Source organism: Arachis ipaensis, chromosome B7, assembly GCF_059453495.1.
Source record: "Arachis ipaensis isolate K30076 ecotype BB chromosome B7, ASM5945349v1, whole genome shotgun sequence".
NCBI classification, from domain to species: Eukaryota; Viridiplantae; Streptophyta; class Magnoliopsida; order Fabales; family Fabaceae; genus Arachis; species Arachis ipaensis.
In genome coordinates, this window is record NC_142442.1 from 262,304 (window position 1) to 283,341 (window position 21,038).

The 21,038-nt window shown below is 41.9% G+C and overlaps 2 protein-coding genes across 2 annotated transcripts; one reads left to right on the top strand and one right to left on the bottom strand.

Moving 5' to 3' along the window:
- Positions 1-239: 239 nt before the first annotated feature.
- LOC148550108 (uncharacterized) lies at positions 240-17,728 on the bottom strand. Its single transcript, XM_088492525.1, has 4 exons — positions 17,328-17,728; positions 16,998-17,192; positions 16,756-16,871; positions 240-382 (listed from the first exon to the last, which is right to left on the bottom strand). Coding segments are annotated over exons 1-4 (330 nt in total). The 5' UTR covers positions 17,330-17,728; the 3' UTR covers positions 240-365.
- A 1,915-nt stretch (positions 17,729-19,643) lies between these two features.
- On the top strand, positions 19,644-21,038 carry LOC107608216 (uncharacterized). The gene is made up of 2 exons (XM_016310077.3): positions 19,644-19,921; positions 20,770-21,038. The coding sequence occupies exons 1-2, from the start codon at positions 19,756-19,758 to the stop codon at positions 20,943-20,945; spliced, it is 342 nt and encodes a 113-aa protein (XP_016165563.1). The 5' UTR covers positions 19,644-19,755; the 3' UTR covers positions 20,946-21,038.

The window sequence follows — 21,038 nt, forward strand, 5'->3', positions numbered from 1 at the left end:
ACCAAGAATATTTTCTTTAAATTTGGATTTTTTTTCTCCTTTGGTCCATACCTAAAGCTTGTAGACTGTGTGTTGTTTTGGTTTTGATTTATTATTTGTGGGCTTAGTATGAGCCCAAATTTATTCATTTATTTTGTAGTTATGTGAATGTAATGTTAGACTATAATTAAGGCTTGTGTATTTAGACAGTAGAATAGAAAAAAATATATATAATATTTTAGCAAAAGAGGACAAGCTTACGCTCTGCTAAGGGAGCTCTTCTTCTCTCAATAGGAGAGTCATCCAAGAACTACAGGTTCTTCTCCAATAGGGAGTCTTTACATCCAGCACCAATATCCACAAATATCTTCTTATCCTGTCCTTTCTCAAACCTCAAGAAAAACTGTAAAATACAATAAGTATATTGAGCAGAACACATTATGAGCAACATTGAAGGAAAAGCAATCAAGCTGAACAAGCCTGGAGAGCTGGGATATAAGAAAGAGTGCTTAAATGTGGTGGGTAAGATAATAAGTGACAAGGAGATAAGCTTTAAAACATGCAAAAACACTTTCTGGGAATGTGGAAAAATCCACAAGGTGTAGCAGTAACTGATATAGGTTCGAAGAAAATGTTGTTCAGCTTCAAAGATAGAAGGAGAGGGCTGCAGATCATGCAGAATGGGCCATGGAATGTCAGAAGAAATATGGTCAAACTTAGATTATGGAGGGAGGGAGAATCAGTGTACGAAGTAGATCATGACTTCATGGAGTTTTGGATCCAGATACATGGCATCCCACACGATTTCATGGATAAAGAGACAGGTATACTCATTGGAAAAATGCTGGGAGTGTTGGCTGAGGTTGAGGATCCAAAGATGGATGGAGTGCTGAGGAGACCATATCTGAGGATCAGAGTTAGCATCGACATCACCAAGGCCCTACCTACAGGGTTCTGGTTAGACAGAGAGGAGTTACCACCATTGTGGGTCTTCTTCAGGTACGAGAGGTTGCCGGACAGTTACTGCTTCAATTGTGGAATACTAGGGCATGAGAAAAAGAAATGCAAGTACCCAACAGCCATGGCATGCTGGGATACCACCAAAAGAAAGTATTCACCAGGTCTGGGTGTGGGTCAAGGCAGACCAGTTTCAACCGTGGGAGGAGGCAACTCAAGACAACAAGGATGGAATGAGGATGGTGAGGAGGGGGCGCGTGAGCAACGAAACACGGACAGGGAGAGTGAAGAGAAGAAAAACTTTGAGGAGAGCAGGATAAGGGATGAGCAGGCACAACAGCGGAAAATCAGGGAGGAAAGTGTCTGGGAAAACCAAACAAGGAGAGAGGAAGAGATGGCTGAACCAGAGGAGCAGGTAGAGAAAGTACCAAAAATCTCTGATTTTCAGGGAATTAGGGAAACAGAGCCAGAGTTAGGAGTTGCATACAAATTGAAAAATCTCATTGAGGAGATAAGGGAAAGGAAAAATAAATGGGCTAATAAAAATAAGGCCCAAAAAGGAAAACAAATTATAGAGATACAAGGGTCAAGGGAGATGGGCCCAACAAAGGAGATTGGGGCCAAAGAAGGGGTAAATCCTGTTCAAGCAAGGATGGGGATGGGAATTCGGCTAAAACAATATTATACAATTGAGGAGGGAGAGGTGAATAGCTATAGAACTGCTGAGTGGACATTGGGCCTGGAAAAGGAAGGAGGAAAAGAGACCATAGGTCAAGAATTAAGAAGGCTTATGCTGGCAAAAAACAAAGATATACAAGCGCATGATGGCAGAGTACAGGGGAAGAAAATACAAATATTGTCAAAGTGTGAAATGGAGGGAGACATACTAAAGAAGCCAATTGAAGAAACGCAGAAGGAAAACAATGAAGTTAGGGGTCAGCATATGTTCCAGGGCGAAAGTTTTTACTATGTGGAGCTCACAAGTGATGAAGATCAAGAGGTAGGAAAGGAGGCACATGCAGATTGGGAAACTCAACTAGCCAAAAAGCTGGAAAAGAAGCTGAATTTAAAGAGGAAGCGGGAGTTCATACAGGTGCCACTACTAACACAAAAGGAATGGAAAGAGGAGCATGATGACAAGAAAATCAAGAAATTGAAGAACAACAGAGCTGTTCTGAACGTAGGAGAGCATCAGTTAGCAATGCATGATTCTGAACTCTTTAAGGGAGGACAAATGGCTGAGGAGGCGGGCCTTAACATGCCCCAACCTCAGCCATGAGTATAATTAGCTGGAATTATCGGGGAATAGCGGCTGCCCCAACAATCTCTGAATTATATAACCTATGTAAAAAAGTAAAGCCGCTAATAGTGTTTTTAATGGAAACTAGGGCCAGTAAAGAAAAAATGAATAGGATAAGAAGGAAGTTGTATTTTGACAATATGTTTTGTGTAGAACCCCGGGGACTGTCCGGCGGTCTATGTTTGCTTTGGATATCTAATATTAGTATGAATATTTACGAGTGGTGTGACAACTATATTAAAGCCAATATTAACATCAATAATGATTTGAAATGGCAGGGTATTTTTGTGTACGGGAATCCAGTTTTTCAGAAGCGGAGGAAGCTATGGCAAGAGCTAACAATAAGTAACATGAACAAGAAGGAACCCCAAGCTTACATGGGTGACTTCAATGATATTTTAAGTCAAGATGAGAAGGTAGGTGTCCATCCTCAACCAAAAAACTGTTTAGAAACTTTTAGAAAATTTGTTGATGATAATGGCTTAATGGATGTTGACCTTAAAGGAAGTAGATACACTTGGTTTAGTAATCCTAGAAATAATTTTGTTACTAGGGAAAGACTAGATAGGGTGTTAGTGAATTGGAAATGGTTGCAAATGTACCAGAATGTTATTCTTAAGGCTACTCCAGCTATAAGTTCGGACCATTGTGCACTTATTTTAGAAACTCAACCGCGATGACGGATAAAAAAAGAGTTCAAGTTTGAGGCTTTTTGGGCAGATCACGAGAAATGCAAAGAAGTGATCAGGAATAGTTGGTAATAGGATGAGGGAAACAGGAACTGCTGGAATTAATTCATAAGGAAAAGAAACAGATGCAAAAGGGAGCTAATCGAATGGAGTAGACGAAAATTCAAGAGAGCAGACAAAGAAATAGAAAGAATGAAAACAGAGTTACATAAGATCCAAGAAGCTGATTTGATGGATAGAGACCAAGGAAGAGAGAAAGAATTGAAGACCAAAATATCAGAACTTTGGAAACAAGAGGAAAAATATTGGGGTCTCAGATCAAGGCTGAAATGGCTAAAGTGGGGCGATAAGAATACAGCCTTTTTTCATGCATCGACCATCCAAAGAAGAATCAGGAACAGAATAGATAGAGTGAAAGATGGAACGGGTCGGTGGATACAAGGGGAAGCAAACATAATGAGGCTAGTAGAAAGGCATTATACCGAATTGTTTGCTTCGGAAGGGGAGAGAAACATGAAAGAGTGTGTAAAAGACATTCCAAGGAGAGTCACTAGGGAGGTGAATGAGGAGCTCATGGCTAACATTAATGAGGAGGAAATAAAGGAGGCAGCGTTTAGTATGGGGGGTTAAAGGCTCCAGGGCCAGATGGTTTAAACGGGTTATTTTTTCAACAACACTGGGATATTCTGAGCAAAGATATTTGTGCACTAGTGAAGCAAATTTTTGAAGACGGCATTATACCGGAGGACCTAGGGGAAACAACGGTTGTTTTAATTCCCAAATAAGTCGGCCGGAAAGCCTCAACCAACTCAGACCTATTAGTTGCTGTAACTTTGTATATAAGATCGTAACAAGAGTCTTGGTGGGGAGACTAAGTAAAGTACTTGATCTCATCATTTCCCCAGTCCAGAGCGCGTTTGTTAAAGGAAGACTCATACAAGATAATATAGTTATTGTGCAGGAAGCTTTTCATAAGCTAAATAGGAAAGGAAACTTGGGAAGTCAAGATCTAGCCATAAAATTGGATATGAATAAGGCTTACGATAGACTGGAATGGAGCTTCTTGCAAAGGGTTATGGAAGAGTTCGGTTTTAGTAGTGAGTGGGTGAGGTTGGTGATGAGCTGCGTGAAAAGTGCTACTTACAGGTTTAAAATAAATGGAAACCTGTCAACCAAGATCTACCCACAGAGAGGTCTCAGACAGGGAGATCCTCTATCACCCTACTTATTTATCCTGGCGGCTGAAAGCTTCACTGTTCTCATGGAAAAGGCGATGAGTGATAAGCTTATTTCTGGAATTAAACTTGCACCTTCTGCACCGGTTATTACTCATTTGTTATTTGATGATGACTGTTGTTCATACCCTGGGTCGAGCTGTCCGAACCGGGATGTTCAGTAGCAAAGCGACCGACCTATTCAGGTCAAACGGACCGACTTCTTTACGAAGAACTCGGCCAAATCAACAAGAAAGCCCAGTAAAGGGCCCAAATAGAGGAACACGGCCCAGATCCCAAAGGCAATCCAAGCCTATAGAGATAAAGGCAGTTCCCTTGAAGATAAGCTGACTTCACTTGAAATAAGATAAGATAAGATAAGATAACTAACTTATCTTATCAGAAAGGTCAGCACACACTACTATAAATACACTGGAGCACCCAGGTATAACTCATACTCTGATTCTACATAAAAACCTGCTTAATACCCGTGCTAACTTAAGCATCAGAGTCTCTTTCAGGTACCTCCCACCCTCCGGTGGCCAAGGATCAGCAGTGCAGCAGGTCCAACAAGTCAGACACAACAGCTCCGACCGCCACCAGCCATCCGGACACGTCATCTCCGACCAGTACCAAAGATCTCATCCGAGATCGACCTCCAGTTTCAGGTAACCCTCGGAACATTGGCACCGTTGCCGGGGAACCTGGAAGTCATCCCAAAACCATGGCGGACGGCCATGACAATGACCACGACTCGGATCTGGAAAACAGATCACCGCACAAGAACGCGGACGCTACGCTAAAGGGTACTCCAGAATCCAATGGAGACAAAAGCTCGCCAAATCTGGGAGCCATAGAAGCACTTCAAGATCGCTTAAAACTACTTGAGAAAGAAACCCAGCAACAACGGGAGATCGGAAAGGATCTACAAAGAGAGGTACGGCGACGACGAGAACTAGAAGAAAAATTACAGCAATTAGAGGCCGACCTCAAATCAAAAGCTCCTCAGACCACTCCTGAGGAAAATTCACGCAAAGAACAGGATCCATTCACCAGGGAAATCATGAAGTCCAAAATCCCAAAAGATTTCAAGCTCCCAGATATGGTTTTGTATGATGGCACTACAGATCCCAACCATCATCTCAGCAACTTCAGAAGCCGAATGTACCTTACCGATGCCTCAGATGCCGTTCGTTGCAAAGCTTTTCCAACAACTCTCACGAAAACGGCGATCAGATGGTTCGACAACCTACCCCCGAAGTCCATCCCAAACTTCGACGACCTGGCCAAAAAATTCCTGGCCAGATTCTCCATCCAGAAAGATAAGGCCAAGCACGCACCCAGCTTACTAGAGATCAAGCAAGGAGATCGGGAGAGCCTCCGTAACTACATGGAAAGATTCAACAAAACATGCATGGACATACAAAGTTTACCAACAGAGGCTGCCATCATGGGGCTTATCAAATGGCCTACGAGAGGGACCTTTCAGCCAATCTATATAAAAAAAGTATCCTACCTCCTTAGACGAAGTACAGGAGCGAGCAGAAAAATACATCAACATGGAAGAGAACGCCTGACTGGGAGAAACCTCAAAATCTGGGGCCTCCTACCGAGACAAAGACAAGGACTCCAAAAGGAAAGAAGATCGACAGGGTGAGAAAATCAAAAAATACCACAACTACACTCCTCTCAAAGCATCCCTGGTCGACGTGTACAAAGAAGTCTGTCATACAGAAAAAATCCCCCCAGCACGGCCACTCAAAGGCAAAAGGGGAGGAGGAAACCGGAAGGAATATTGTGAATACCATCGAATTCGAGGGCACTCTACCAACGAGTGCTTCGACTTGAAAAATATCATAGAAAAATTGGTAAGAGAAGGAAAGCTGGATCGATTTCTGGCCACCCGGGATGATGACCAAAGAAAAAGACGGAGGGACGAAGATGATGGACGAGCTGAACGGTCACCTCGGACACCTGAAAGACACTTCCACATGATACACGACGGATTCGCAGGAGGTGGGATCTCCAAATCGTCCCGAAAGAGATATCTCAAAGAAGTATATCATGTTGAGGGAAAGGAGGAAGCACTCGACATCCCGGCGATAACATTTACTAAAGAGGACGCATCCGGCATCATCTCGGGACACGACGATCCCATGGTCATCACTATTATACTGGCAAACGCCAATCTACACCACACACTAGTAGACCAAGGGAGTTCGGCCGGCATCTTATTCAAAACAGCCTTCAACAAGCTCGGCTTAGATGAAAAGGAACTTAGAGCATACCCGAACAATCTGTTTGGACTAGGAGACACTCTGATACAACCACTGGGATACGTATCGCTACACACTACTTTTGGAAAAGGGAACTAATCTAGGACCCTCAAAATAGACTACATTGTGGTCGATGTAAGTTCAGCCTACAATGCTCTCATAGGTCGGACAACACTCAACCAACTCGGCGCAATAGTCTCAACTCCGCATCTATGCATGAAATTTTCAACTACAGAAGGGATAGCCACGATAAAGGCAGATCAAAAGATGGCACGTCGCTGTTATAACGAAAGTTTAAACCTCAAAGGCAGAGGAGAAGAGCTTCATACAATTGAGCTTGGTGAAGCTCAGCATCGAGAAGAACTTCGTCCGCACCCGGAAGGTGAGGTAGAGAAGGTTCAGATTGGAGACACCTCGGACAAAACGACTAATATCGGCATGGTCCTAAGAGGAGACTCAAAAGAATTGCTGATACAATTCTTACGAGATAATGTCGACCTCTTCGCATGGAAAGCCGCAGACATGCCGGGGATAGACCCTAAGCTAATGTGCCACAAGTTGGCGGTCTACCCAGGAACTCGGCCGGTGCAGCAGAAGAGAAGAAAACTCGAACCAGAGCGATCCCAAGCTGTGGAAGAACAAGTACAAACGTTACTGGAGGTAGGATTCATAAGAGAAGTCAAGTACCCACTATGGCTAGCCAACGTCGTCTTGGTGAAAAAATCAAACGGGAAGTGGCGCATGTGTACCGATTACACCGATCTCAATAAAGCCTGCTCAAAAGATCCATACCCACTCCCAAGTATTGACGCTCTGGTAGATGCTTCCTCCGGATATAGATACCTCTCGTTTATGGACGCCTATTCGGGATACAACCAAATCCCCATGTATCCACCAGATCAAGAAAAAACCTCGTTTTTAACACCAAAGGCGAACTACTGCTACATCGTGATGCCTTTCGGTCTCAAGAACGCGGGAGCTACTTATCAAAGGCTAATGAATAAAGTCTTCTCAGATCACATCAGAAAAGTCATGGAAGTCTATGTGGACGACATGTTGATAAAAACACAAAGCAAAGATACATTATTGCCCGACCTGACTCAAGTGTTTGACATTATAAGGAAGCATAACATGCGACTCAACCCTGCAAAATGCACCTTCGCAGTTGAAGCAGGCAAATTCTTGGGTTTCATGCTCACACAAAGGGGAATTGAAGAAAATCCAGACAAATGTCAAGCTATACTCAACATGAAGAGCCCAACCTGTGTCAAGGAAGTACAACAACTCAACGGGAGATTGGCCGCCCTATCTCGATTCTTAGCAGGAGCTGCGATAAGATCTCTCCCCTTCTATGCTACTTTAAGAAAGGGAAAACAGTTCGAATGGACGACAGAATGTGAGCAAGCTTTCCAAGACTTTAAGGAGTTCTTAGGACGGCCACCTATCCTATCTCGACCACGAGAAGGAGAACCACTCATATTATATCTCGCAGTAGGAAGCCGGGCGATAGCCTCAGCACTAGTCAGAGAAGACGAAAACGGGCAACAACCCGTCTACTTCATTAGCAAAGCACTACAGGGATCCGAGCTGAACTACCAGAAAATAGAAAAATTTGCCTATACTCTCATCCTAACATCTCGACGACTCCGCCCGTACTTCCAGGCTCACACCATTAGGGTTAGAACTATCCAACCTATAAAAGGAATATTGCAGAAAACAGATTTAGCAGGCAAAATTCTACAATGGGTAGTCGAGTTGTCAGAATTCGACCTCTAATATGAGGTTCGGACGGCCATCAAATCACAGTATCTAGCCTACTTTATTGCAGAATTCACAGATACCCTGGAAACTCCCACAGAATGGAATCTCTACGTGGACGGTTCCTCAAATAAAACTAGAAGTGGTGCAGGCGTGATAGTAGAAAGCAACCAAGGAACCCAAGTTGAGCTCTCTCTCAAGTTCGGGTTCTCGGCCTCCAATAACCAAGCAGAATATGAAGCATTATTAGCTGGTTTGAAGCTGGCTAAAGAGGTCGGAGCTCAAAAACTCAACATTTACAGCGATTCATAAGTAGTCACATCACAAATAACAGGGAATTACCAAGCCAAAGACCCCACCATGAAAAAATATCTGGATAAAACCAAGGAACTACTCGGACAAATCAGGGAATATAAGATCTGCCACATACCCCGCGAGCAAAATGCCCGAGCTGATGCACTCTCAAAACTAGCCAGCACCAAACCAGGGGGCAACAATAGAAGTCTCATCCAGAAAATATTACAAAACCCGTCAATCTCAGAAGAGGAAAAAGCCCTAGCCATAACAAGTCAGGACCAAGGATGGATGACCCCCATAATCAAATACCTCAAAGAAGGAACACTCCCCGCAGAAGAAAAGGAGGCAAAGAAGTTAAAAAGGGAGGCACAGTACTACACCATCATAAACAACATCCTGTACAAAAGAGGAATCTCAATACCTTTACTAAAATGCGTGCCGGCCTCCAACACAAGGGAAGTGCTAGAAGAAATACACGACGGCATTTGTGGCAATCATCTCGGAGCACGAGCTCTCGCCAAAAAAGTACTCCGGGCAGGATTTTATTGGCCAACTCTATAGAAAGAAGCCACAGAATTTGTAAAGACATGTCCACCATGTCAACAACATGCCAACTTTCACATTGCCCCGCCAGAAGAGCTCATCAGCGTAACTTCGCCTTGGCCGTTTGCAAAATGGGGACTCGATCTTCTCGGCCCCTTCCCACAGGGATCAGGACAAGTCAAATTTCTCATAGTGGGAGTAGATTACTTCACAAAGTGGATCGAGGCAGAGCTCCTAGCCAATGCCACTGCTCAAAGAAGCCGAAAATTCTTATATCAAAACATTGTCACAAGGTTCGGGGTTTCATATTTAATAACCACCGACAATGGCACCCAATTCACAGATGCAGGCTTCAGAAAACTAGTAGCCGACTTGAATATAAAGCACCAGTACACCTCCGTTGAACATCCGCAAGCCAACGGACAGGCCGAAGCTGCTAATAAAGTCATATTGGCCGGGCTAAAACGGAGACTACAAAATGCAAAGGGAGCCTGGGCAGAAGAGCTTCCACAGGTCCTATGGGCATATCGAACGACACCACATTCCACCACGAAGGAATCTCCCTTCCGATTAGCATACGGAATAGAGGCAATGATTCTAGTAGAGATTGAGGAAGGGTCGCCTATAGTAATTTACTACAATGAGCAAGCAAACTTCCAGCTCCAGAGAGAAGAGCTCGACTTGTTACCCGAAATCCAGGAAAGAGCTCGGATCAGGGAAGAAGCTCTAAAACGCCGAATGGCTTCCAGATATAATCAAAAGGTAGTACCGAGAAGTTTTGCAGAGAATGATCTCATCCTAATCCAGAATGATATCGGAACAACTCGACCAGGAGAAGGAAAGCTGGCAGCAAACTGGAAAGGACCCTACCGAGTTGTAGAAGTACTTGGAAAGGGCTACTACAGACTGTCTGAACTTGATGGGCGAGAGCTTCCCAGGTCATGGCACGCCTGCAACCTAAGAAGGTACTACAGTTAGAAGAGATAAAAGATCTCATCATTGGATGCACTCTTTTTCCTGAAAAGGTTTTTTAATGAGGCACCAAGTTGAGACTCAGACAATCCCATATGTATATATTTGCATTTTTCCTTTAAATAAAATATATTTTAGACATTCTACAAAGATTCCAAGACGCATTAATCTGAAGCATTCATCGTCCGATTATAAAGCAACAGATCGGTAGAAAGTGAAAAACAATTTCACTACACGATCACGATAAAGACAACCGTCCGATAAAGGTGAAAACGCGATTCACCCAAAGGACGATCTAGAGATGACAACCACTTTCTACAAATCGGCAAAGATGAACACAGAATAATGTAAGAAGTTATCGAAAGTGATCCAAAAAAAGAACCTGACGAGGTCTTACGGATTGCTAAAATAATAACTTAAAAACTGGCCGACGTTGAGAAGTCGGACCAAGTCAACCCAAGTTATAAGTAAACCCTGGAAAGAGGTCTGGCCAACCCTATTAAAGAGGATTACTTTAACTTAGAAGGGCTCGACATGACAAAGTCAGCCCAAAATGAAAAGTTATCAAAGTAGTCCCTGAAAGAGATCTGACAAAGATCCAAGAAAGAGGACTACAAATAACTTAAAGGAGACCGATATAACCAAGTCGGACTCCTACAACTAAAAAGTTATCAAAGTAGTCCCTGAAAGAGATCTGACAAAGATCCAAGAAAGTGGACTACAAATAACTTAAAGGAGACCGATATAACCAAGTCGGACTCCTATAACTAAAAAGTTATCAAAGTAGTCCCTGAAAGAGATCTGACAAAGATCCAAGAAAGAGGACTACAAATAACTTAAAGGAGACCGATATAACCAAGTCGGACTCCTACAACTAAAAAGTTATCAAAGTAGTCCCTGAAAGAGATCTGACAAAGATCCAAGAAAGAGGACTACAAATAACTTAAAGGAGACCGATATAACCAAGTCGGACTCCTACAACTAAAAAGTTATCAAAGTAGTCCCTGAAAGAGATCTGACAAAGATCCAAGAAAGAGGACTACAAATAACTTAAAGGAGACCGATATAACCAAGTCGGACTCCTACAAATGGAAAGTCATCCAAGTAGTCCCTGAAAGAGACCTGACAAAGATCCAAGAAAGAGGACTACAAATAACCTAAAGGAGACCGATATAACCAAGTCGGACTCCTACAACTGGAAAGTCATCAAAGCAATCCCTGAAAGAGACCTGACAAAGATCCAAGAAAGAGGATTACAAAAATAAATTAAAGGAGACCGAGATAATAAGATCGGACTCCTACTACTAAAAAATTTATGAAAAGTAATCCCGGGAAGATACCCGACAAAATCCAGGAAAGAGATTACAAAAATAGCTTAGAAAAAGGACTGCGAAAACAACTCGGAGGACTAACTTGAAGAAATCGGTTACAAATCGTCAGAAATACAAGCCGGAGCAAGAACGAACCAAAATTCAAGTTAGACCTACCTAGTCACATCCACAAAGTTATAAAATCCTCGGAGGCCACCAAAACCTATCTCAAAAAAGCTAAAGCATGCTACCATTTGTTTTTCATAAAAAACAAAAGTTGCTAGGCAAGCAACGGAAGAGTGTCAGCAATTAACAAAACATAAAGAGTTTAAAAAGGCCCACAAGCCGGGCCAACTATATATCCAAAATAAAGTTAAACCTAAGAGTCAGAAGATTTCTTAGCAGCATCGGGCTGAGGAGACGGAGGCCGAGTTTGGAGAGGAACGGCATCTACAGTACCGTCATCCTGGTTCAAGATCTGGCAGTCGGGGTCAGAAGCGGGAGGACCAACCTCGGCAGGGACAGCAGAAGTCAACACCTTGGTAGAGGCTACAGGAGGAGGATCGACATCATCCTCATCCTCGTCGTCAGGGACAACCTTGCCATCCCTGACAACGTTCTCCAAGATAAATAGGGTCAGGTCGGCCTCGGGAGCAATAACCCGAACTTGTTCCTTCAAGTTCTCATAGGCAGCAGTTACACTGCCAACAAGATGACCTTGGAGTTCGGAATAATTAGCCCGGGCATTCTCCAACTCTCCTCTCAGACGCAACACCTCCCGGTAAGACGTCACATAGCTGTCCTTATGTCTCATAGCCGTGTCCTCGGCCAGCCTCAAAGAAGCAGCCAGAGAAGTGGAGCTAGACTTCTCATTCTCCAAGTCCTTCTCCAACTTGGCCACCTTCACTTCCAGCTCCTCCTTCAAGCCCTTCATCCGATCGAACTCCTGTTTGGCCTCCTCCATAAAAGCCTTAGTAGCATGGAGAGGAAGACTTTGAGCAGTTCGATACAGGGCCACTCCCATGTGTGCCAACTTGATATCACTCCGGGTAATATAATCAAAATGATGGAGAAGCGACACGTCGTCCATTGAAAGAGCACCATAAGGGCCGATTTGTTGGTCTACAAACTCAACCGCATCAAAGTCAGGAGCATCGAGGTTGAAAGGCTCAATTGTTTTTTGCTTTTTACTAGGAGGGGCACCAGAAGCCGCAACAGAAGATTGTGAAGGATCAACCAGACGGACCCGAGGAGTAGGAATTGCTTTCCTCGGCCCGGGAGAACTCGGTATAGGAGGTTTAACTGGAGGCTGAGAAGATCCCTCTCCGGCCGCCTTGGCCGAGATGTTTAAAGCAGCGGGCGCCTTCTTCGCCTTCTTATAGGCCCTCATAGAATCATTATTCTTCGACATCTCTGAAAAACACAAAAGTCAAAGACAAGTTACAACACAGGAAAAAACAAAGCTCGGGAGCAAGTATAAAAACAAATCAGACAGTACCCAAAGCAGCCCGAACCAAAGATGGATCACTCAAAAATCTCTTCGTGTCCAGATGGGGTGGCTTCCCCACAAATCTTCAAGAACAACTACAAAGGCCCGCTCAACCTCACTAAGCATTTCCCATGTGTAACGTGGCACCCTTACATTCTTTTGCCACTCCAGAGGAAAAGTAGGTTCATCATTTTCATCAAGAAAAAAGGGGTGAACCCCCTCAATGGCATGGACTCGGAAGAAATAGTTCTTAAAATCTTTAAACGACTCATCATACATGGCAAAAACTTTGTGCCCCTGGGCCGACCTGAAAGAAACCCAGGAAGCTTTCTTTTTGGAGGAACCTCTGGGTTTGGCCGAGACAAAAAGATAAAGGAAAAGAGTTTCAGAAGGTGTCATGTCCAACTCTTGGCAAAGAAGTTGAAATATTTTGATAAAACCCCAGGAATTCGGATGAAGCTGGGACGGAGCAATGTTACAGGACCACAACAAGTCAGTTTCAAAAGCAGTAAAGGGGAAAGTAACGTTTAACTGGCTGAAGAAGTATTCATAAGCATAGAAGGAGGGACGCTCCCCCTCGACAGAAGTTGGAAAACAAACTCTCTCATCGGAATCAGGAGCAACAAGTTCATAATCCCCCTCGCGGGCACTGTTACCACAAATCCTATGGCGCTTCCTCAGCTCTGCACAAAATTCAGCATCCACAATAGAAACACACAACAAAACGAGGGAGTCCAGCCAATCGGACATCTGCTCGGGAACTCTGAAAGACATCTCTACAATGTTATTGCGAGAAGACATGAGGTCAACTAAATCCTACAAAAAGAAAAAGAAGAATGGATTACTCGAAAACATCTCGGACAGAGGGCAAAACATCTCGACGGGCGGATAAACAAAAAGGGAAAACCCCAAGACTCAAGACAAAAGATCTTGAGGCATCCCTTGGAGGCAGTAAACAAGCGAGGTTTTCAAGTTATTTCTACGGCCTACATCCCAGCACTCATCAAAATAAAATCCAGAAAGAAAACAAAAGAAAGCGAAAATGCAAAAAGATTCACCCTCATACAGTTTTCTACAGTTTAGCAAAAATGGCCAAGCGGAAAGGCGCAAACTTTTTTCGAAATCAAGCAAAAAGCAAGCACCAACACCGAGCATACCAAACAGAAATCATCAAAGACACCAGCCTTTTTTCCAGAATCAAACGCATTATCATCAAAAGCACAAAACGAGAGATAACATGCAGAAGCCCTAAGCACATTAAAGCAATAGGAAAGGCAAAAAAGATTCAAAGCACGCATTACGACTGTAACCAGGCACAGTAGAAGCAGAAAGATCCAAACTTCCCTCAAAGCAAAACCGCAACTTAAATCACAAAAAGCCAAAGCAGCGAAAGAGAAAGAAAATACGAATGGAACTCACCTGGAGAAAAGAAAAGCTTCAAAGGAAAGAAGGAGATGTAAGTTGTCCCGAGAATCGCCAAGTGACGCCGCAACGCAGGAAAAGAAGAAACGTAGGCGAAAAACAGAGAACGAGAAAAACGGAGGAAAATGGTGAAGAATTTACGAAAGAGCAAAGAAGAGAAACCGTCTCTAAGTTTTCAAAAATCAAAATAAAGAGCCAAAGGAAAAACGGAGCAATTAATGCTAATTAAATAGGGTATTAAACCCTCGCACGTTCCCCAGGACAAAGCGCTAATACAAAAGCGCGCGCTTCTAGAGAAAAACGTTCTACATTCAAAAAGCTTCTGCAAAGGAATCGAAAAAATGCTTGAGTTTGGCTTCACTAAAGAAGGACCGAAGTCAAGAACTCGACCTCAAAAAGAAGACCGAGCTCAAGCAGGGGTACTGTTCATACCCTGGGTCGAGCTATCCGAACCGGGATGTTCAGTAGCAAAGCGACCGACCTGTTCAGGTCAAACGGACCGACTTCTTTACGAAGAACTCGGCCAAATCAACAGGAAAGCCCAGTAAAGGGCCCAAATAGAGGAACACGGCCCAGATCCCAAAGGCAATCCAAGCCTATAGAGATAAAGGCAGTTCCCTTGAAGATAAGCTGACTTCACTCGAAATAAGATAAGATAAGATAAGATAACTAACTTATCTTATCAGAAAGGTCAACCCACACTACTATAAATACACTGGAGCACCCAGGTATAACTCATACTCTGATTCTACATAAAAACCTGCTTAATACCCGTGCTAACTTAAGCATCGGAGTCTCTTACAGGTACCCCCACCCTCCGGTGGCCAAGGATCAGCAGTGCAGCAGGTCCAACAAGTCGAACACAACAGCTCCGGCCGCCACCAGCCATCCGGACACATCATCTCCGACCAGTACCAAAGATCTCATCCGAGATTGACCTCCAGTTTCAGGTAACCCTCGGAACAACTGTATAATTTTTGCAGGTGCGCAGGAAGAAGAGATTTATCAACTCATTCAGATTCTAAATAAATATACCAAAGCATCAGGCCAGAGAATCAACACTGAGAAGTCTGGGTTGATATTTGGTAATCAAGTATCTATTCAAAGGAGGGTTAATATAGAGGAGATCACCGGAATGGCATCGTGGGAGGATCCTGGGAGATACCTAGGGTTACCAGCGAGATGGGGCAGGTCCAAAAATAAGGCCTTAGAATGGATAAAGGAGAAGATACTAGATAAGATGCAAGGATGGAAAGAGAAACTATTAAATCAAGCAGGAAAGGAGGTTTTGATAAAGGCGGTAATACAAGCGATTCCAACCTACGCTATGAATGTCATCAAATTTCCCAAATCTTTTTGCAAAAGTATTGAAGCAGCAATTGCGAGGTTCTGGTGGACAAATAATAGAAAGGAAAGGTCCATTCATTAGAAAGGGTGGTCAAATTTGACAAAGTGCAAATTAAATGGAGGATTGGGGTTTAAGGATGTAGAATGCCAAAACATCGCGCACTTGGCGAAACAAGCATGGAGATTACTAAAGGAGGAGGACGCAATCTGGGCTAAGACACTAAAGGCCATTTATTATCAAATTGTAGCCTGTGGGACGCCGAAGAAGGAAGGAACGCGTCATGGATATGGAAGAGCTTGTTGGAAGGGAGAGACTTCCTTAGAAGGAGAGGTAGATGGAGCGTAGGGAGTGGAATAGAGATTGACATTTGGAAAGACAATTGGGTGATGGGAATGGACAAGCTGGGGAGACATGGCGAAGGGCAACCCAGAAGGGTTAGCGAGTTGATAAAAGAGGGTGAGGGTTGGGACGCGAACAGAATTCAGGAGTTATTTCCGGAGAACATAGCTGATTTAATTAAAAGAACACCCATAAGTTTGATTAACAAGAAAGATCATTTTATATGGCCGGATAGATTGGATGGACAATATTCAGTGAAATCTGGATACTATTCTACGAAGGTGGAGAAAGATACAAAGGAGGAGATAAAACAAAGCAAAGCCTCAACAAGTCAGAATTTTAGGGAGGTGTGGGAAACTATTTGGGGATTACCAGTGCCACAAAAGGTAAAGATGTTCTTTTGGAAAGCAGCTCATAATATATTGCCAGTGAACGTTAATTTGTATCAGCGTAGATGCGTAGTTAAACCATCATGCAGCATATGTCAGGCTGAGAACGAAACAGTTGAACATGCATTACTATTGTGTCCGTGGACTAGGGCAGTTTGGTTCGGTTCTAGCCTTCAAATTGCGCCTACAGCCAATAATGTTTCATCTTTCGAGAAATGGATGATGGATACAGTTCGGAAGATAAAGAGCGGGACAGGGAAGGAACAGGACAGAATATTGTGTAAACTGGGAAGTGTTTGTTGGTGCATATGGAAAGCAAGGAATCAGCACATTTACCAGCAAATAAGAAACAATCCAAAACAGGCAATTATCAACGCAGAACAGCTAGCAACTAATTATCACAATACAACAAGGAGTCGCAGCACAGACAACACATCAAGAGCAGATAGGAGTAGTGAAAGTAAGAGGATTACCTGGAGGCCCCCGCCACAAAACAGGCTGAAGGCGAATACTGACACGACTTTCCATAGGGAATCTGGCATCGCAGCTGCAGCAGTCGTCGTCAGAGATTGGCAGGGAAAGATCATTACTGGAACAACATCAAGGTTCATCATAAATTCAGCAATAGCAGCAGAGGCTCAGGCATATAGAGAGGCACTTATTCTGATTAGGAATTTACAAATGGACAACTGCTTAATTGAAACTGACTGTTTACCTTTGGTTCAAGCCATCAAGGCTAGAATGCCGATAGCAGAAGCGGATGCTATCATCAGAGACATTTTCCAGCTGCTGGACGAGGCTCCGGACGTGGGAGCTACCTGGACTCCAAGGGAAGGCAATAATGTAGCTCACCAACTGGCAGCAATGGCAGCAGGAAATGAAATCAGGAGGCAGTGGATATTTGATCCTCCTAATCAAATCAGGAACACAATCAGAACAGAAGCTGGATTCGCAACTCATCAGCACAATCAGCAGATTCATAAACAATTAAAAGGGGTCTCAGGTCCTACTAACCATCAAGGGTACCAATTAGAAAATGGGTTACATGAGAGGGAGGAAACGAAGATTCAGGATAACCAACAAGCTGAAGTGAGGATGCAGCAAAGATCCACCGCGGTGCTCCAGCCAGCCTCAGAGAACAGCAACCACAAACTCGATTCAGGGAGAGGAGTATACAGAGGGATCGTTGACGGATCCAGAGCTGCACAATCGAGTGCGAGACAGAGGATCAGCGGCGAGGTAAACATGATCGAAGAAGGAACTTCCTCATGACGGATCCACTACCAGGGGCGTCAACAGCGGCGGTCGGCGATGGGTGGCAGAAGTGGAGATCCCATGCTGACTACGGGCATATGCAGATCGATGATGTACGAACGCTGCAGTCTTCAGATTCATGCATCAACTCCTTCAGCCCGCAATGGAGATCCCGGCGATATTGGCAACCACAATCAAAGAGCGTTGAATAACATGAGTTCCATCCTTAGAAGCGGGCACTAACTGCGTCGGGTCGGGCACTGGCAGACCGGATCTTTTGGGGGGGGGGGTTTCTTGTTCTGTTTGTGTTGTTGGGTCAGTTCTCTGGCCCAAAGTCATGACAAAAAAAAAAGGCTTGTGTATTAGTGATTAATAATTGAATTGTGTTTTTTTTTTAGCTCATATCTTATTTTATGGAATAAGAAAAAGCATATAAATGAATAACAATAAGCAAATTAAGTAAAAAAAGCCTAGTTTAGAAGTCTTTAACTATACTAATTAGACAAATATTTTGGGCTAGACCTATATTTTATGAGGGAGCTAGGTCATACATTTAAATACAAGCAATATTCATCACTCATTCCTTAGCTTTAGCAACTTATATAAATTTGGAAGAGTTAACACAGGATCTCCTCGAATGAACTAATCAATCCTATTGATAGATTTAACATAGAATTGGATCATTTCAATTTTTTTTTCACTTGAGAGGATAAAAATGTAATTTCTTAAAATAGTGAAACAATACATTTGCGTATTGAATTTGGAAACAATATATTTGCGTAATATTGGGGATCAAACAATTTACTAACGTAAATTGCCCGAAAAATAATGTTGTTTAGAATGTTGAGTATTTAAAATTGATTAAGTAGAATTAAAGTTTTGAATGTAAATTTTACTAGAATATATATTCATATTTCATTTCATTTTATTATAGTGAATCTGTTTCTGTAATTATGTATTAAGTTAGGAGCTTAATCTAATCTTTAGTTAGTTATAAATATTGAACATATTTAAAGGAAAAAAGTACTATACGTTCACAGAGAGTATAAATTTTTTTAGTATTATCATTGACCATCCCTTTTTTTTTCAATCTAAATTCTAAACAATAGAAATTCATTCAATTTTTGAGAGATTCTATTATCTAGTATCTATTGTTTAACAACAATTCATTCATTTTTTTTTTATCTCTTTTTCTTTAATTATTTTATGATAATAAATTAACCTAAAGAAAAGAAATTTCTTTGACATCTACTATCTAGAGTGTATATAAGAATTTTTCTCAATTTTCTTATACTACTTCATTTTGCATTATAGTTCCAACTCTACCCTCCTTGCATTTAATTACAGAAATGTCTTCTGAGTTCCCAAACAATCAAACGTCAATTTTCATACACTGCCCTTCCAAGTTTCAAAGTGCAGACCGGTAACAATTTCAGTATTCACTCTTACAAAAGAAGAAAAGCATGCTTCTTCTCTTCATCTTCCTCTGTTCCTCGTTCACAGTGACGTTGCTCCAATTTTTTCAGCTTCAGACACCGAAAAGCCAATAACTTTTTCGAATCCCACTTCCCTTTTTCTCCGAAGTTCGAACTTTTCGCCCTTGTTATGTCAGTTCAACCAAAAACCGAACCTGGGTCACCCCCCCATTCTCTCATCAACCAGTAACAAAAGCTTGGAGACGATGAGCATTCCTGAGCTCATTCAAATTCTTCGAGTTAAGTGGCAAAAAGAGGATTATGACAGAGTTGAAGAGGTTTTGGTAGAAAGAGAGGGAAAACTTAAAACCAAGGCTGGTCAACTTGAAGAGAAGTTTCAGCTTCAGAGTCTAGCAAGGATTGATGCTGAGGATAAATTGAAGAAGAAAGAGCAACAGTGTGAGAAGGTACAGGGGCTTTATGAGACGTTATTTAAAGGAGTGAAGGAAAGTGGGTTGGACAAGGCAACCATTGAGAATTTGAGGAAGAAGAACAAAGAGTTAGAGTGCGAGAATCTTAAGTTGTTGGAGTTGAAGAAGAAATGTGAGGTTAATGGCAATGCTGTTGATGAATTAAGGAAGAAAGTGGCCCAGTTAGAGGCTGAAAAAAAAGAATAATTTGGATACCATTACTGAGTTGAATGATAAGAATGGGAAGTTGGTGGACGAGAAATTGAAGGCTGATTTTAAGTTTTTGGAATTGCTTGATAGGGTTGTGAAATTGGAGGAAAGTACAAAGCTTTTGATGAGTAATGCTTCTTTTGATGGAGAGCATGATATTAATGAAGTTGATGATCCTGGTTTTCCTTCTAAAGTCAAAGAAGAAGTGAAGGAGTTCAATGATGAAGTTAATGATGGTTCTCTACCTTTGCAACACACAGATTTTCATCAATCTTATGGTGCTGCAGCTGGTATTGAAATTCTACTTCAAATTCTCTTATGACTAAATCAATTAGTAATGTCCATTTTTTTATTGGTAGTACTCTGAAAATATTACTTTATAGTGATCTTTGCATTAATTATATAATTTTGTCAGGTTTTCAGGTGTGTAGGTCATGATTATGTTTGATTGAGTCTTAAGAGCAATATATTAGTCTCAACACATTGAACTAGTATTTTGGAAGCTGCATTAACAGAACATGTTCCCTTTTATATATATTTTAAATAACTTTTGAAAGAATGGGGAAATTTCTTCTAGTGATTTTACATTTTACTATATGACACAAATTGACAACATAAATTCAATACAGAATTCAATTTACTTTGAAATCAAATTGTCATAGACTCATAGTGCTTATTGAAGTTTATCAGGCTGTTGCTTCCACAAGTATTAAGTTCATAACTACCAAGCTTACCAAACAAAAATATGTGAATAGGATAAGGTTGATTATTTGTGCTATGTAAATAGAATATTGTTCCAATTTACTCTCTTTGATGTTCACTTCTTGTCTTGATTAGGAAAATCTTAATTACATGAGATTTGTGGGTATTAGAAAATTCTAAAATACTATTGTTGAAATTTTCTTTACCATTGTTGAGTAGATAAGTAAATTGATCAATTTATACAAGCAAGATCACAGAGTTTCCTATTGTATATGTTATCCAAACTTGTTGAATGCATTATTCTTATACCATAGAATTTCAATTACATGAAATGCTTGAGATTGACTTTACCTAAAAAATGTTGCAATAACTATAGATATATATTTCATTCGGTTATCCAATCTAGAATTCTTCAATTTCCATATCTTTGATGCAGCTGAGGGAGGATCCAAATTGCAAAATATCATTGAGATCAGTGACAGCGAACATGATGATGATGATATCCCTATTTCACGAGTAACGCAAGCAAAAACTACTGAATCACGCAAAAGAAAGCTCCCATTCTCACAATCTTGTTCTGACAGTAGGAGTAGGAGTGGTAGTTTTGGTTAACTCAGGTACATAGGTCCTGCATTATTAGACTCCTTTCTTAGGTATAAATATAATTGTTCCTATACACATTCAAGTCAAATATGGTTCTAAACT

What these genes read in the sequence shown, in the direction of transcription:
- LOC148550108 (XM_088492525.1), bottom strand. An exon ending in CTTGATGGCTTGAACCAAAG is followed by an intron (nt 16,872 to 16,997) that starts GTAAACAGTCAG and finishes ATGTTGTTCCAG; the next exon opens with TAATGATCTTTCCCTGCCAA.
- LOC107608216 (XM_016310077.3), top strand. Translation starts at nt 19,756, where the DNA reads ATGAGTAATGCTTCTTTTGATGGAGAGCATGATATTAATGAAGTTGAT. An exon ending in ATCTTATGGTGCTGCAGCTG is followed by an intron (nt 19,922 to 20,769) that starts GTATTGAAATTC and finishes TCTTTGATGCAG; the next exon opens with CTGAGGGAGGATCCAAATTG.